The 17,176-nt window shown below is 41.1% G+C and overlaps 1 protein-coding gene across 3 annotated transcripts in view; it reads left to right on the plus strand.

Annotated features, from left to right (window-relative positions):
* The window catches only part of ATF6 (activating transcription factor 6), an 81,587-nt gene that overhangs the window by 20,585 nt on the left and 43,826 nt on the right, over positions 1-17,176 (plus strand). The window contains exons 10-14 of one of the 3 annotated variants that reach the window (XM_037403883.1): positions 4,012-4,155; positions 5,965-6,084; positions 7,010-7,112; positions 8,293-8,357; positions 8,909-9,169. In XM_037403883.1, coding sequence (XP_037259780.1) covers positions 4,012-4,155; positions 5,965-6,084; positions 7,010-7,112; positions 8,293-8,357; positions 8,909-9,002 — 526 coding nt within the window. In that variant the 3' untranslated portion in view covers positions 9,003-9,169. Of the gene's footprint in view, positions 1-4,011; positions 4,156-5,964; positions 6,085-7,009; positions 7,113-8,292; positions 8,358-8,908; positions 9,170-12,165; positions 12,281-17,176 lie in introns of those variants that run through there. The other 2 variants (XM_037403881.1, XM_037403882.1) reach the window with 2 other exon arrangements.

Here is a 17,176-nt window from a genome sequence, read left to right on the forward strand (position 1 = left end):
CGTTCAAACCAAAGAAGTAAAAATACAGCTAAAATATCAGGTGCCATTGAATGCCTGGAGAAACCATGACAGGAGTGTTGCTTTTCTCTCCCTCCTATAATCAGATTGATCTACACTTCTGAACAAACATCTTCATGAAGTATTTAGTGATTCTTTCTTTTTTCCTCTTGGATCTGGTTTTGCATCTTAAACAAGCTGATAGCTCAGCCAGCTTGGACAGGGTGTTTGTGGCTGTTTGGAAACCCTGTACTGCTCACGATATCTGGGATGTCCAAATGCAGGCTGCAAAGCCATGGTAGGCACCCCAGGTATGTAAGGTGTGGCCAAACAGAAGAGGTTCCAGCTTCTAACTGCTCATCTTGTCCAGTAAAGCCATTTCTCAGCTTCAGTCTTTCTTGACTTCTAATGTAGAGCAGTAACTCCATTCCTGCACATGGTAGGACTTGCTCAGGGCAGATAAGTGCTCTTTCTTTTCCAAATTCTCATCTTGTAGCCCAACAGAATGAAAAAAAATTTTCCATGTATTTACCACCTGTCATATTAAAATTTTTTTTTGAAGTGACTATTGATATCTTAGCTGAAAATACTGTTTTTCAGAAGCCTTTTTTCCCCTGAATGGGATCACCTACCTTTCTTTTTCACTGTTTGTAATGTCTTCTCCCTGATGCTTCTGATGGTCAATATTGACTCAATCTTTAGTGTCATGCTACTGGGGAGCTGTTCTGTAGACCCTTGCTGTTCTGGCTTGTATTGTTGCTGTTCTGCGTAGCACTTGTAAAGCTCAGTATGCCTCAGGTGGGCAGGTGTTTCCAAATGTAGCTCTGCAGGAGAGGTCTGTCCTTCATCCCAGCTGCTCTCGCTGGTCCTAAATAATGCTTTTCCCCCCATGTTAATTTGAGATGTCCAAGGAGGAATATTTCTGATACCCTGATATCATGCCCTCATGTACCCACTTGGCAAGGAAAGGTCTTTGAGAATGAGGGATCAGAGGGTATGGGCAGTTACCTGCATGTCCTCACCTCTCTGTCACCCGAAGATGGAGCCTTGCTTACAGACAAACTCTACAAGTGACCTCTCGTGGGAGGAAGGAAGGAGAAGAAATGATACAACAGAAGGACATCTTCTATTCAGATGGGCAAAAAACTGACAAAACTCCCCAAGTAATTACAAGGTAGAAGCAGGACAGTATTTCAAGTTGCAAGGGTTTTCCTTATCCAAAATGGAAGTTCTTTTGGTTTTGGGTCACTGCCACAAACCAAAGGAGCAAGGAAGGGGAATTATGGGGTTTTTTTTAGACATATTGAAGACTTCCAGAAGGAAGCTTTTTCTCATCTTCAAGGTCCTAAAAAAAGAATGGGAAAGGGGAAGCAAATGTAGCCCATGTAGCTTAGGGCAGAAATTTCTGCTAGCCCTGCTTCCAAGGAAGCATTTTGTGGAAAAAAACTATCCCAATAAGGGAAATGACATTGGAATAAATACTGTAAACAATACCATATTTTGTCGTCATTTGGTGCCCATGTTCTCAGAAGTGAGCACAATGGTTTGTGCCTGTAAGGATGTCAAAACATGCTCTGTTTGCCACCTCTATTGTCTTTTATGGCTGAAGATATCTTCGTTCAGGTTGAAACATCCCATACTTAGCTGGTGCCAAAAGTGAAATTTTAATTTTGATGAAAAGATTAGGATGTTGTAAGCATAAGAGGAGGGAAAATAAATGTCTCCTCTCTATTAAAGCTGATACAATCAAATGAGCAGCTGTGTGTGGTTTTGAGTGGCTGCACAGCTAAAATGACTAAATTACAAAAACTAAGAATTAGTTGTGATTGAAGAGTGGTACTTATCTTTATCCTTGATGTACTTGGTTTGGATTTCACTACTTTTGTTCAGAGCTCAGGGTGAACTGGAGTAGCAATATGTTACATGTGGCACTTCACCTCAAACTAGTCACCGTGCTAACTGGAACCTGAAATAACAAGAACTGCTTTTGCAGAACGAGGCAAATAGGATAGGAAGGAAGAATCATCATGGAAAAATGCAGATTTGTTACACTTCTGCTGATTAGGTCTTTGTTAGTTTCTCTGGTTCAACATGTCATTTTGAACAGAGAGAAGTAGGGTAGGATAAAGCGCCAGACCCAGGAGGGCTATGGACACACTGGATTGGATGGCTGATATACATCAGGCTGTGGAGAAATGGTTTGCAGGAGAGCTACAACTTTCAGATCTTCTGATGGATATTCTTGGTTTAATGAATAAACTTCCATATACTTTTAGCTGTCTAGAGTCATGGCTCTAAGTTAGCTAAGAGTAGTGACATTTCACAGATGAGTGACTTCCAGCACTTTAAGCATCAGCCTTAGTTTTGAGCTCTGGTTCTGGGCTTGAGATGCTGCCAGCTGTGCTGATGCTTTCATTGGAAGAGAAAAAACACGATCTCATAAAATACAGTAGATAGTGGGGATTGTTTCAGTAAAATTAGGTAGCCTGCTGTTGCCTGATCTATGAGGTTGTGGATAAACCATCCAACTTTCCATGCTGTGCAGTAGAAGCAATGAGATGTTTGGATGCTAGTGTACGTATACACTAAGGAAACTGTATTTTTTCTGCCCAATGTCACTAGTGAAAACAAAGCCTTTCTTGTAGCATTTCTGCTGCCCTGATTCTGTGCTGCTGCCCGGAAACCTGAAGGAGAGGAGGCAGTCAAAGCGACGTCAGCTGGATCTGGTATTGCCCTGGCTCCAGCGGTTCTGCAGAACGTGACACAATTACTCACAGGGAGACCTGGGTTACTGCTAACAGGAGCACAGATGTATTGGCAAAAGAGAGAGGATTGCTAGGCAACTATGTCTGTGTGCCTTCTGCTTAGTTGTGGAGTATTTAATCTGCCCTCCTTGCTAGGCCTTGCCTTTCTCTGTTATTACCATTTGTATTCCTTGCCCGTTGCAAAATAATGCCATATAACAAATAGGAAAATGAGATCTTCCCCTGCAGAGTTTATGCTCTGCTGCACAGGAGAGGTGGGTGATGAATTAAAATGTACTCTGTAGGTGGTGATCAACATGCATGGCAAAGATCTCACTGGCATGCTGGGGTCTTCTTGTATTTGTGTATTTCCACTGTGTTGCTGCTGGTGATGCTCTGCTGTTGTCAGCTAAGAAGTTAGAACTTGGTTTTGTAAAAACACATCTTTCAGGAAGCAACCATGTTGACAAAAGAGTAAAGCTTGGTCTCTGAAGAGCATGTATTGAAGTATTGCTTTTGTGCTTTCAAGATTTCTCACTTGTAAATCACTCTTCTGAAGTGCTCCTGCCTGGCTCTGCGTGGAGAGCAGCGCAGAGGTTCCTATGCCGCGTGGCTGGCTGGCCGTGCAGCCCCCAGGGGGAGATCCTTTGATCACTGCCAGCCCAGACCAGGGCGACAGGGTATCTGGGACCATGGCCTGCTGCTGCTATGTAAATGGGGGTTGTCAGCCCTGCCAGTGTTTCTAAATCCAAGTAGAATTTAACATGTGTACGTTTGTATATGGTTTTGTTAGATGTCTGGCATAATACTCCAGGCTTGCAGCTGCATGGAATTTGGTAGCTATATTTTTCTTACATATTGTATTCATATAAACTATGTCAATTGTGCTTTGAAGCTGATGAAAGTTAAAGTTCAGGGGTACTTTGATATGAATATAGGTAATCTTCTTATGCCTGCAGATCTAGGTTACAAACAGACTGATCTCAGTTTCATCAGATGAAGCTTATAGGGGAACATGAAAACCAAAGCATCAAAATCCTTCGAAGAATTAAAACTGAAGAAGAGAATGGAATTGCTTTTCTGTCTACTAATGCTTTACACAACAGTAATATGACACAAGACATCACATTTTTACATCAGCTATGACATGAACCTTATCCATGTAACACAGCAGCAGCCAGAAACTTACTCACCTGAGTATTTAACCTTAAGTGTGTTGCAGAGCCTTTATGTATGTGTTATGTTTTGCTATGGTTATTATGTTTTCCAGTGTGTTTGAAAAGGATCCCAATGGAGTTGATTCCACTGGAAGTTCCAGCCACCGGACCAGAAATCTTCTGGAGTTCTCAGCTAGACAGGAATCCAGCACAGCTCAGAAAATACCTGGGGGCATCATTCCGGAGAACAGCAACAGGTGAAATGAAAACGGTTAACATACTTCAGGTGGCAGAGGGCAGTGGTGCTTTTAGACCTCACTGTTTGCTAACCTTTTTGGCCAGTGTTATTGCTGTTCTTGTAGAACAATTGAATTTACAAACACAGTGTTTTGAAAGCTGATCTGTTTTATTTTTCTATTATTTAACAAAATTTGCAATGTTGATTTTTAAATGAGTATGATGTTTTGTCTCCAAGAGCAGCCAATATGCACAGCTTCAGAAGTCTACACATGGCTATGTTGTATGGTTAGGGACAGTGTGGTGGAAGAGAGCATATAAACACATGTATGTCATGGAGATTTTCATGATCTTCTTCAGTTCTTCATCTGTCTGCTTTTTCCCCTGATATTTATTTTCGCTTGCATAGTTACAGTATTTGTCATGTTAACTACATGTTACTTTTCAAGCTGGAGTATTTATTTTTGTAGTTGCTCAAGAGAAGACTTGGGAAGTTTACAATTAAGAACATACTCTGAACTTAGCACTTCATTCTTTTTTAGAAATCTCGGACTCCGTCCTTATGCTTATTATTTAATTATGTAGTTGCTTTCAAGCTTCCTAGATCTCTAGCACTTTCAGTGCATAAGCGAACATATAATTGTCTCCAGATTGAAGTCTGGCTAATCCAGCTCATGTTTTCCCCTTACAGGATTTATCCTCTCAGATTGTCCCTTTCCAGTAGAGTGTTTTGGCTGGTTGAACAAAGCCAGGCACAGATGTGCAGAAAAGACCTAATGTATTTTGCCATGCAGAAAGAAGGCAATAAATCAAGATCGTGTTAAGGCTGTAGCCATGGTGAGGGCTTTGTGTCCTATGTGGCACATTTCAGACCATGACTTAAGTGACGTAGTAGTAGAGTGGCTCTCTTGGGGGGATATGCTAGTGCCTGTACCTCCTCCTTTTCTTACACTCTTTCACCCTGGTTTTTGGCAAGCTGTGAGCTCTTTGCTGCATGTTCTCCTTTATCAGTTCTAGATGCAGTAAACAGGAGAAGCAGGCATGAAGATGGAGAGGAAGCTGGGAAAGGGAGGGGAATGTGAATAAGGCTTTCATCAGCTCTTACACCTGGTTCTTCAGGAAGAAAATGAGGTTTAGGAGCTACAGGTCTCTGTCAACGCCAAGAGGAAGGTTGTTATATTGGTACCCTATCAAGAGAGGAACTTGTAATAGGTATTTGGTGATAAGCAGTTAACTCTTGACGAGGTACAGATAACCAGGAGAAAGGAATATTAGTCTTTGCTTTGTGGCTGAGAGTGCTGTGGACTTTTGTATCGAAATACATGCTCTTTTTCACTTTTTATCAAAGCCAAGCTAGCTTCTGGAGATTGTTGGATACAGTTTGTGGCTGCTCCATTGTCATGTAGCTCACGATCTTTACATCTGCATGATTTTAGTAAATAATAAATTTAGTATTTCTGTAGAAAATCTTGAACAGCTCTGGAATGAAAGAAAAAGCTGCTTCTGCCGAGATCTCATAGTTCACATATTATAAGGAATATTTTATAAGCTATGTTTTTTTTCAATATCTGGCCTGTTTGGGAAGAGATCCAACATATGCTAATGCTTATCTGTCTTCCCTGTGTTGAGTGCTATCAGACCCCTTTGGGGAATTGACTGAGACCATTGGATGTTTGATACAAGTTGTTATTCACCTGCTTCAGAGGTTCCATGGGAGCAGCTGTAACTTTATGGATTTGTCGATGGTAGTGCTTATTCTCTGGTTTTGGTCAAAGATTCATGAAAAACTATTTTAGGGGATTTCTTGATGTCTTTTTCTTTTTTCACAGGTATGATCATTCTGTATCTGATAACAAAGCCCTGATGATAGTCTCAGAAGAACCACTGTTATATATTTCACCCCCTCCACCCCCCTGTCAGCCTTTGATCAACCGGACAGAGTCGCTGAGGTGAGCAAACAACCTTTATTGAGCATTTAAGCTTTTATTAGGATACAAATTGTATGTTGAGTGTGTGCTGCTGTACAGACAACTGTGAATGATGTTATTGCCCATTCATAGTGTTCATCCAGTATGTGACCAGTACCTCTATAAGTGTCTGCGCCATCCGGTCTCTACTGCCATAGAGACAGAAAATCGACTTGGATCTTTGTAACCATTTATGTTTTTAGTAATGATTTTCACTGTTTTCACACTGGTCATCTGCAATAACCTAGTAACAATTTTCTGATTGCCTGGAGGTTGTTCGTGACTTGAAAGAGAAATCACTCCATATGTAGAGATGTTCATGTTCATAATATGGAAATCTAGTCCAGCTAAAAGCCTGTTCCATCTGAAATACATTAAAGATAGTCTCCTACTTTTCAGCTTTTCAGCTTCCAATACAAGCAGACTGCACCTGACGTTGCAGATGTGCTTTATTCACTGCTAGAGAACACCTACCTCCACTTTTTCCAAAGATACAAGTGTGTCACTAACCTTATCTCCATTCTGCTTTGTCCATTCTTTTTCTCAAATTTATTTGTTGTATTTTAGCTTTCTTAACCAATTGAATAGAATCAACTTTTGATTTTAAATTTCAGTAGTCCTTCCAGTAATTTCAGAATTTCTGTTCATTGGGGAAAAAAAAAGTACTCTATCTGCTTTATGTTGAATATCCATGACCCCAGTACTTTACAGATACTTCCTTACGAATTCCATCATAAATTTAATTTTGTAGTTATATTTTCTTATTCTAGCATTAAAAATAAATTATCATAAGGTAAACAAGTAGTAATTTACAGTGTCTTTATAGCGACTAGTTGAAGTGTTCTCTGAAATAAAAACTTCTGCCACTGTTCTTTGAAACATCTGTCAATGCTGTGGGTTTTTCTAGGCTGAATCATGAACTTCGAGGATGGGTTCATAGACATGAAGTGGAACGAACAAGATCTAGAAGGCTGTCAAATAACCAACAGCAGAAGGCACGGGTTATGCAGGTAGGCAGGTTTATACTCGTGAGTCAATAACATGACAAGATAATTTCAGGCAACTTAACAAAATATACTGTCTTACTTGTCTGCACTTGTCATTATAGACAAAAGTAGCAGTGGTGCCTGTAATTAGGGTACCCAACACTTCCCATTTTAAATTGCTGGGTTTGGTTGATTATTATGTTGCTGAAGTTCTGCTTCCATTCCTGCTCTTGGATTCAGGCTAGAAGTTTTTAATTTTTTTAGCAGTCATCAAAATATGTTCAGTGTTTTCTAAAATGAAATCAATAGTTAGTCTTTTTACAGCTTCTCGGTAAGGCTGTGTAAGGATAAGGATAAGCAGTTGGTTAATGGAGAGAAATACACCCTACAACACATTCATCTGGCTCACTATTAAGGGTCACAGCTGATTGGTTTTGTTGAAATATTTCTATTTCATTTTTTCAGACTTTTGTTGGAGGGTTACATTTTTGGTAAGACTACAGAATTATGAGCTTTGTGCTCATATTTCCAACTTTTTAAAATCCCACTCATCTACATGGCATACTGCTAGCGAGGATGAAATTAAGCCCATGAATTTTCAAAGTGTTTCATTTGATTAAGAGGTAGTAACAGCTTTAAAAAGAATTCAGCTTAGCAATGTGGGAAATACCACACTTTTCTGGAGAAAAAATATTGACTATTAAACTTCACATTCTTCTCACTGGTGTCCAAAGGAGAATCGTAGAACATCTAAGTAGGGGCAAGTTCAGGTACTTCTGGTGTTTCAAACACCAGAAGCGTATTGTGGATAGTATGTTTTGGCAGAGGTACAAAGAGAATGTGAAGCCAGAAGAATTCTGCAAATCTGACATTGGTGATAGCAAATTTTGCCATTGGATGACACAATACTGTTGTGTATGGTGCCAGCCTCCCTTCTTTGTCTCTGAATGTGTGACTTCAAATTTGGCTGTATTAAAACACTTGCTTTTTTTGTGGTTCCAGCTTGATTGCTGGCCATTTCAGTTATTCATGTTTCACCAGTGGAAAAATGCACGTTTATTGTGCAGGGCACTGATAAACCTCTGCACTCCATTATATATTCACACTCTGCTACAGGTGTGCATCATATTTTACGTCATGCAAAACCAAGAAAAGGCTTATTGTTTTCACTTTGTGTCTTCTTTCTACTTTCCCCGTTTTTCAGAGCTCCCTCAGTGAGAAGGCAGATTCCCAGCTAATGGCCATGCCTTACACAGACACCCGCCTCAGGTAAGGCAGAACAACTCCTTTGTTATTGCTTTCTACTTAATAACCTAATTTTTTGCCAATAATGGTAGAAACTGCCGGTTTTCACTTTATCAGGATTCTTAAGCCAGGTGCTAGCTACGTTTATTGGCCTGATTTCTGTCCCTTAGCAAATAACTGCTTCTAATGATTTAAACTACTCTTGAAGGGATTCCTGTATCACAGCTGGGGTCTTTCTACCAATGAGAAAACCTTTACTTCACTGTACAGAGTCCCTTCCTAAACAGATTTGAATTTTTAGGGAAAAAAAAGGGGTAATTGTCTTAGGACTGTCTGGGGGAACGTAATTAGTTTATAAGAAGGTTTCAAAGGGCCGTGAGTCCAGTAAGAGGAAGGTTTCTTTCACTATTTCCAAGCACCAAATTGTAATGACAGAGTATCATTACATCTTATTTGTATGGTTTGTCTCCATCTGATTTTCCCTGATGATGATTAGAACACACTAATCCCAACTTTCCTGATGCCCCCAGCCTGCCCCCACCCCTAGCTGTCATGTCCCTCTTCCCTGGCAACAGGACGAACTGGAGAGAAGAGCTTAAGGAAATGGAATTTCTCTCTTCTGAATGCTCTGTGACACAGTTTAAAAGATTCTCTGCTTTGAAGTGCTAAAGAGGAGTATACAAGCAGAATGGAGTATAAAGGGGATTTTTTGCTGAGAACACCTGAAATGTTGCTGTTGGAAGTAAGACAGCTGTGGACCTTCCATTTGCATTGCTGCCTTGAAAGCAGGATCAGCCTGGGAGAAAATAGCAAAAATAGCAAGCTGCAGGCAAACGTTATGGAAACCAGGCTGCCAAATTTTGGTATGTCTTGACTTGCATATCTTGAATGATCTGAATTATTAAAAACAGTCTGCAACATCATGCAGCTCTGCATGGAATAATCTGCTGTGCTCAGAAGGAAGTGAGATTGTATTTTTTTTTTTTCAGATGAATGATGTTTAAATGAACAGGACCAGTGAGTCATGGCAGCTGCATGCTGTGACTGTCCTGAAACTGCCATGAACATAGAACAGATTTCCAGTTCCTCCCAGAGCCATCAGCTATTAGATGCTTTATGCAATCGTAGAACCACAGGGTAGTTTAGGTTGTAAAGAACCTTTGGAGATCTCTAGTCCAACCTCCTACTCACAGTAGGTTTAACTTCAGATTTACTGTGTGTCTCTGTTAGAAGAGACAGTCTCCATCTCTGTCGTGATCTTCATTAGGAGGCTGAGGGCTGCACTTAGAGCCCTCTCAGCCTCTCCAGGCTAAACAAGCCCTGTTCCCTCTGTCTCCTGTCTCTCCTGGTACCTTCTGTGCTCCAGGCCCTGACTGTAATGCAGCCTGGTAAGTTACCCTCCAGGTGCCCCACAGGCTGGCGTTCAGCTTGCCTGCCAGCACCCCAGGTCCTTTCTGCAGCGCTTGTTCCTCATCTCTTGGGCACACAGGAAGGTGCTGTTCATTCAGTTTTGTCGTTGATGCTACCCCTGTGGAGTATACGGTCAAGGTGTTTATTTTTTTAATATTAAAAAAATATTATTAATACTGTGACTGGAAATTGAGTGACCTTTACCTTCTACAATATCCTTGTTGGTGACCTGCATCCATGAACAGGGCCACATTAGCAGGGTCTAGGTTTGTCTTTGTAGCGCTGATGATACCAACATTGTCATGTTGGTCCTGGATTCCAAAAGAAAATTGATGCACTGAAAAGTACTGCAGTGAAGTCAAAGCAGAAGAGGAAGATAAAAATTCAAGATGATTTCAAAGAAAATCATGAGAACCCCTCAGCTCTCTATAGTCTATTTCAGAGCTTTCTTGAGGGGTAATTTTGATGAGGGTTTCTGCAAGTGTGTTTTTAGGGATCCAGATACCAAACTGGGACTCTTCAATTACTTTCCTGTTTCTAGATTTTGCACTATTAAAACTGTGGTTCTTGGTGCATATAAGGCACCCTGTCCATAACCTCATTCCTTCTTAAAACAAGATGTGCAACATCCTAGTGCTCTGCGATGAGTAACAGGGTGCCCTTCGAACTTTTGAAATAAAGACTCCTTGATCTCCCAATAAAGGGCCAGTCTCAGCACCACTGTTTTGGATACGCAATTAAATATGATACTTTCTTGTAATATGGTAAGGTGTTACTAAAACACCTGGTAGCTTCGCACCTGTTTTCAGATCTTAAATTCCTCCCTTCCTTTCATGGAGCAGTCCATTGTGGTTACCCTTAGATGCTCAAAGGTAGGTGCGCTGTAATACCTGTAATCCACTGGTGTCACTTGGAATTTGGGACTAGTGTTAGACTGGTTCTATGGACCAGGAGAGCTTTGTAAAGGCTCAATGCTTTCCAAGTGCTTTGGAACAATTTTATTCCATGGCTGGATTTAGAGTTATAAAAGGCTGTTTTTTAGGTCTAGCTGTGTCTTCTGGAGTGTGGGCGAGCAAACGGATCTGTGGGACCTGTTTCAGTTTTCAGGATGTGTTTTACTGAGCAGTGTGTGGGCGTGATGCCTTTTATCACAGTAAAACTTCAATGCTGAATCTCAGGGGTGGTTTGGTGGGCCTACGTGTTTTTTGGAATGAGTAATCAAGTTCACATTAGCTTCAGTCTTTGTTTCCTGTGTGTGAAGGATGCGATCTGATTCCTCACTTGCGTAGCTGTGCTGAAGAGGACGTACAGGGTAGAGCTGCCTGCTCTTGATCCCCCAGGGCTTACACTCCCAATCCTGTTAAAGGGCAACTGGCTTGGCAGCTGCAGTCCTTCGGTTGCAACGGGACTGTATCAGCAGTAGGAGAGGAGATAATGATGGTCTACTATTACTGCTGCTCGAGAAAATCACTTGATGATAGATTTGTGCCTTGTTTTGGGTGCATGGTTGTGTATATTTTAGAAACATACCAAAATAATCTGAATTAGCCACCGTAGTTTAAACACTGTGTCAGCAGAAGACAGCTCGGGAGGGATAGCCTAATCAGTGTGTTTGCCACAAATACTGCAAACAGACGGTATGCTATTAAAGTGGGAAAGAATTAAAATGACTGGTTGAAGGTCCAGCTAATGGTGTGTGTAAGTACAGCTTTCCAGTTTGATTAAATATGTTACTTTTGAATGAGATTGGAGAAGTACACATGATAGCAGTATGTGCAAGGAATTTCTCACCTTTCAGAGATAAACAATGGATAAGTACTAGGATTGTATGACTTGCCAGTGTTCTGGCTTAGGATGATGTCTGATACATGTAAGACAAGAATTGTGGGGAAAAAAAAAAAAAAAGGGAGTGAGAGAGAAGGTGGGGTTCTCACTTGTCAGTAAATGAAAAGCTCTGTTTATACTTTGCACTTATTTCAATTTGAGTGGTTTGGATTCTTAGCAGTAAAAAGAAAATTAATAAATGTTTTGATTTTTTTATTTATTTTGAAATTACATTTCATTCTAAAATTTGCTAAAAAAACTATTTTCAGAAGTCATCACAATTTCTCAGATACTTTAGGTTGACTTGAAACTTTTTTTTTTCTCCTGTTGAGCTAGCAAGCAGATTTTTGCCAGCCTGAAAAACATGAATAAAATCAAGGCTGGAAAAGTTTTCCACAGCAAGACCTTTAAAGTACCTTGAACTTTCAAAAAATGCCTAGTAGTTTTACTGTTTTCACCTGTGTTTAATGTTCCTTATGCTTCTCTCAATGGATGAAGAGCTGCTGTTCTTTTGAATATCAGGTCTTTAAAGTCATTGTCTCACTGAAGTTAACTGTCTTGTCTAAAATAATTACCTTCCCCCCCCTCTTTATTTCAGCAGGAACTCAGGGAATGAATTGCAAGTGTATTACGCCTCTCCAAGGAGCTATCAAGATTTTTTTGAAGCTATTCGCAGAAGGGAAGATACATTCTACGTGGTGTCATTTCGCAGAGTAAGTATAGTAGTTGTTCAGTATTGCCTTTTATGTGTATCCATAAGACTGTTTCTGACGCTGAGTGTCTTTCTTTAGAATACAAAAGATGACCTAGCCAAGGTTGAAGCTAAATGTGTTTCTTCAGAAGTGACACTTCTGTACGTCCTTTACTGTAATATGGCCAGATCATGCATGGTCTTTGCAAAATATGCCCATCACAGTTAGGAATGGGAAGAGGGCTTTGCAGAAAACATTGTAGTGCTGGGACAAGGCAGCACAAAATTGCATGAACCTTGTGGTTAAATACTTATGCATGGGTAGCAGTCCAATAATCAGAATAGTTAACTGGATATTTATTTTAATGGGTGCGTAAACCTTCTGTGCTTCTGGGTATAGGAATAAATGTACCCTATGCACAAATTATTTCTGCTAGCTTAACATAATATTATTTCTGCCTTCCCCTATAACACTTGCATTTGCAGATTTTATGTGTCGCATATTGCAGCTGTACAGGCCTGTGTGCAGTGGCACATTTTTTCTGCTGTTTTGTGACTTCTAAGTCAAGACAGATGAGCAGTGCTGCTGTGGGTGCTGGAATACAGCATAGGCTTGTGCTACAGCTTTGTCAGGCACAGCCTCACATCTGCAGCATAGTTAGTGACAGTACAAGCTGTTTTAAAATGGAATTCCAGGTGTTTGATGGCACTTTCTGTACTGCAAGCCTGGGTGGTGTTGAAGCCAGAACAGCTGCAGCAGTGAGAAGCTGCTTGGGATCTGGTGATGGAAATGATCATGGCAAACAGTGGTTGAAACACCAGCTGGGGGTTGGGAGAGTTTATTCCCTCCCTTTTGCAGAGGTCTTGATGAGTCCTTAGACATGTCTGTAATGCATATTTGTCCCTGGCTTGAACCTGGGGTCTTGGCTTATGAAGCCTCCTGCCTTGCTGTTTTGCAGTTGTGATATTAGATGAGAATTGTTATATGCGTGCTCGTGCCCAGCCATGGTTTTCCTAGGACCCTGCAACTCTCCATTTGTTTCCTTATCATAGAGTGTCCTGAGAGGTGTCCCAAGGTGGTGGGGAACAAGCAATTGCTACTAGAACAGCTCATCCAGCTACAACCAATTCAGTGTAAGAGCACACAGATAAGCATAACTAGTTTTAGCTGTTTCTGTGTTGTCGTAATTCTGCCAATTTGTAGATGCCATAGGTACATAGGTAACACAACCACGTTCAATATGCTTTGCGGTAGCTTTGTTAATTTGTGAGATACATGTCTTTAGAAAAGGTTCAGGCAAAATAAAAATAACGTTGCTCTTGTTAGGATTAGGGTTTTATGCAGAGTAGAAACATGAAGTTAGTTTCCAGTCTTGGGATTACTGGGTTGTGTCACAAGGCTGGAATTTTGTTATTAAATGTTTGGCATGTTCTGCTGTTCTTTCAGCTAGCAACACAAATAGAGCCGGCATCAGGCTCCACATATCCTGAGGATGAGTAGAAGGGAGTGGAGGATTGATTATAAAAGTTTTTCTGGAAACTCAGAACAAAAAGCAAAATAGCGTTGTCTAGTTCTTCCTTTGCGGCCGTTGCTCTAGTCCACCTGAATGCATGTACTGGTACATGGGCTCTGTTTATGCTGTCGGATTAATGACCTGGAAGTTGTCAGCTCTCATTTCAACTTGCAGAGCTGTCCTTGGAAACAGTGTGTCTTGTGCCGCAGAATCCCTACTGCTTGGCTCTGCTTTATTGCAAGGAGAGGTGCAGGGACTTTAACCATCCATGAAGTTTATTTGGTAGCAAAGCTGTTGGTATTTCTGTTTTATGAATGAAAAATGTCCTCAAATTGAAGGCATTTTACGCATTACCTCATTTATTATTTTAACAGGGCAAACCTGATCTAGTGACAAGCTCTGCCCTGAGGCACTTTTAAATGACTTGCTTGGATTCTTTTGTGAGTGCAGAAGAAAGGACTCCTGCACAGCCCGAGGGAGGGCTGCTATCAGCAGGCCCCCAGCCACGAGGTGCCCTTTCACCTTCTCCTGAGTACCGCTGGCTCATTTTCTTTGGACCACAATTCCCTTTTCACTAATGATTAGGAGCTGAGAGAGGGGACTGGTTTCCTCCTCAGCGTTCACTTGTGTTGCTTGCTTACTTGTCCAAGTTAGGAGGCGGGGTCTGGAGATGATAGACTTTGTTCTCTCTGGCTGTTTGCCATGCAGACGCTCCCAAACACTCAGTAAGCTGTTAACAGCCATATACAAGAGAATAGGCATCATCCAGTTAAGAGTTCTAGGATATGGATGGTTCTGGTATTGGTGATGGTCCTGCTCCAAGTGCGAGGTGGGACTGGATCTCCAGAGATGCCTTCTACCTGATGTCTCTGGGATCCTCTTACCACACGCTATCTGCTCTGTGTGCAGTATCATCTCTCCTGGGTGCATGTGCTGAAACATAATTCCTTTTTTGTGTGTCTTCTGCATGTTCTCACTTGCACTGCAGGAGCTGTGACCTGAGTTCCTTGGATTTTCTAGAAAATGGGATTTGCTGGGGCTGCCCATACCTCTCATGTAGTAAGACTCAGCCAGGGCTTCTGGAGACACAGGGTAGAGAGGAGCAAAGTTCACATGTACTGTGTCATCCTCTGGTACTGCTTGTACCTGTAAGACTGAATTTCTCATGATCTCATCGATTTGATTTTCTTTCCTTGCCTTGGAAGGCTTGCATGTCTGTATGTTTACAGTTGGAATTTGATTTTGTTTTTAAGGAGGAGAGAAGAAAATAAAGTAGTATTTGGTTCAGCTGAGTCCACACAAGAAGCAGGGCTTTCACTCTGGGGAGTCTAGAGAAGTTAATTTTCTCCTAGTGCCAGGGGAATCTGTAATGTCATTTTTAAACAAGAAGAAATGTGTAACTGACAGTGAGTAAAGAATTCTTGAACAGAAGCAGAGTAGTCTCCCAGCTCCGCCAGGCCTCAGCGGCCAACATCCCTCATAGGCAAGACTTGCCACCATTTATTTCTTGGGATGTTAACTTGTTAATTTAATTTTTTCTTGCTGCTTAACTTTTAGGAAACCATTGTTTTCAGCAGTCATTTAGCATTGCCTAAGCTGACACCTGGCAATGTAACAAAATGTGGGTTCCCAGCTGTATATCTTCACAGCTGTGCCTTCTGCTCCAGCACTCAAAACCTATGTCTTTGTAGCGTGCCTCTAATTGTGCTGTGTTGGGTTGGCTTTGGGAGCGTGTTCAGAGCTGAGAGGTCTGTGCAGCGGGTACCAAGAGAAAAGTTGTGCTTCTGTGAAAAGACTGTGGCAATTTGAGCTCTGCTGGAGCACGTTGGAGTCTCCAGCTGGCATTGAACCTTCCTTCCGTTTCCCCCGGGTCTGAGATGCAGGACTGAGAGCCTGTTGCTCTGCCAGCACCTTTGATTTCTGCCCTTTAATGTCTGTGATACCAAGTCTGCTTGATCTGTTCTAAAACCCCAGTGGAGCACAGCTATAAAATTCAAGTTAGTTAGTACAACATGCTGTGTCAGGAGGGAGATAGACACCTGGCTGCTGTTCTCCTGTAAGCCTGGCACCCAAACAGTTCTCTCTCAGAGCTCACATCTGTTTGGCCATGGAGTATTCAGACCTTGAGATTGTTTCTAGAATTACTTGAATAGCTAGGCTTAATTTGAAAGGTAATTAAGTAAATCATGGGAGAAAACAAATCTGTTCCAATTTACTTTGGCTGGTAAATGCCACTACAGATCATTCTGCTCTTCTGTGGTTAGCATCAGAGTCCCCGCAACTTGCGGTGGTTAAGTGGTAGATTTCCCCATCCTGGAAGACTCTGCCAGTGACCCTTTGATGACATCTCTGCAGGCTTATTAAAGACAGTGACTTTTTTAGGGTAAGGATGTAATTACTGTTTTTAAAGAAAGCGTGGCTTAAAGTTGTTTTCACTTGGGAAACTTAGAAGGCTACTAGCATTTCCTCTCACTATTTATTTCAAAGCACAAATCACTCCTGGTAGCAAAGTCACCAATTACATTTAATGCAGCGTTTATACGCTATTGTACAGTATATTTCAGTAAAAAAATTAGATCTTAAAAGGTGATTCTGGTTATTATTTCTTAGAGCAAGACTGATGCTGGCCTTATGGAAATCAGTGGCAAGCCTTTACCAGCCTCAGTAGGACCAGAATTTCACTTTGTAACTTTCTGCTTCAGTGCCATGGCACTTCAACCATAGAGCTTCAGGGAAGTGTATTATTATGGGTGTGAATTTCTGGACTTACAAGCCAACATCTGCAATGAGCATTTAAGGATTTCTCAAATTCTACAAACAAACTTTCATTTAAGTCATTAAGCCAAATTTAAAGCAGAACTTTTGTTCATTCTTTGTGTGAACGCTCAATGTGCTAGAAATAAAAATATCTAGGTTGTGTTTTGCATTTGTTGGTAATAAGCCTGTGCTTGTGCTGTGTTAATTGAATTTGGGGTGATACTTTCAGACAGGTAAAGATTGTAATGCCTAGCTTTGACGTGCTTGTGTAGCAGTAGTTTGCTGTGCGGCACACACAATTCTGGCAATAGTTTGAATTTGTTCAGAGAGCACGAGTGAGGCAGGTTCCAATTCACTGCACTCTTGATGCCATCTACGTCCTGCAGGCGAAACTGCTTTGTAAGAAGTCGGCTTGAGATGATGTTTTGTAGCCAGAAATTCAGTCCTAACATATAATTTTCTCCTATTTTGTTGCACTTGACAATGGGTGGTTTTTACTGAACAAGAAGTTTTCTGCTGTTGACTTTGTTTGTGCATTTTTGTGGACTGGGATGTATAATTTGCTCTTTCATTCAGATAAAATACATTGATTAGACTCACATAGTCCTGCTGCTCCTAAAGACATGGTAGCTGTTTTATATGTTTGA

The sequence above is a fragment of the Falco rusticolus genome, chromosome 11 (assembly GCF_015220075.1).
Source record: "Falco rusticolus isolate bFalRus1 chromosome 11, bFalRus1.pri, whole genome shotgun sequence".
Classification (NCBI taxonomy): domain Eukaryota; kingdom Metazoa; phylum Chordata; class Aves; order Falconiformes; family Falconidae; genus Falco; species Falco rusticolus.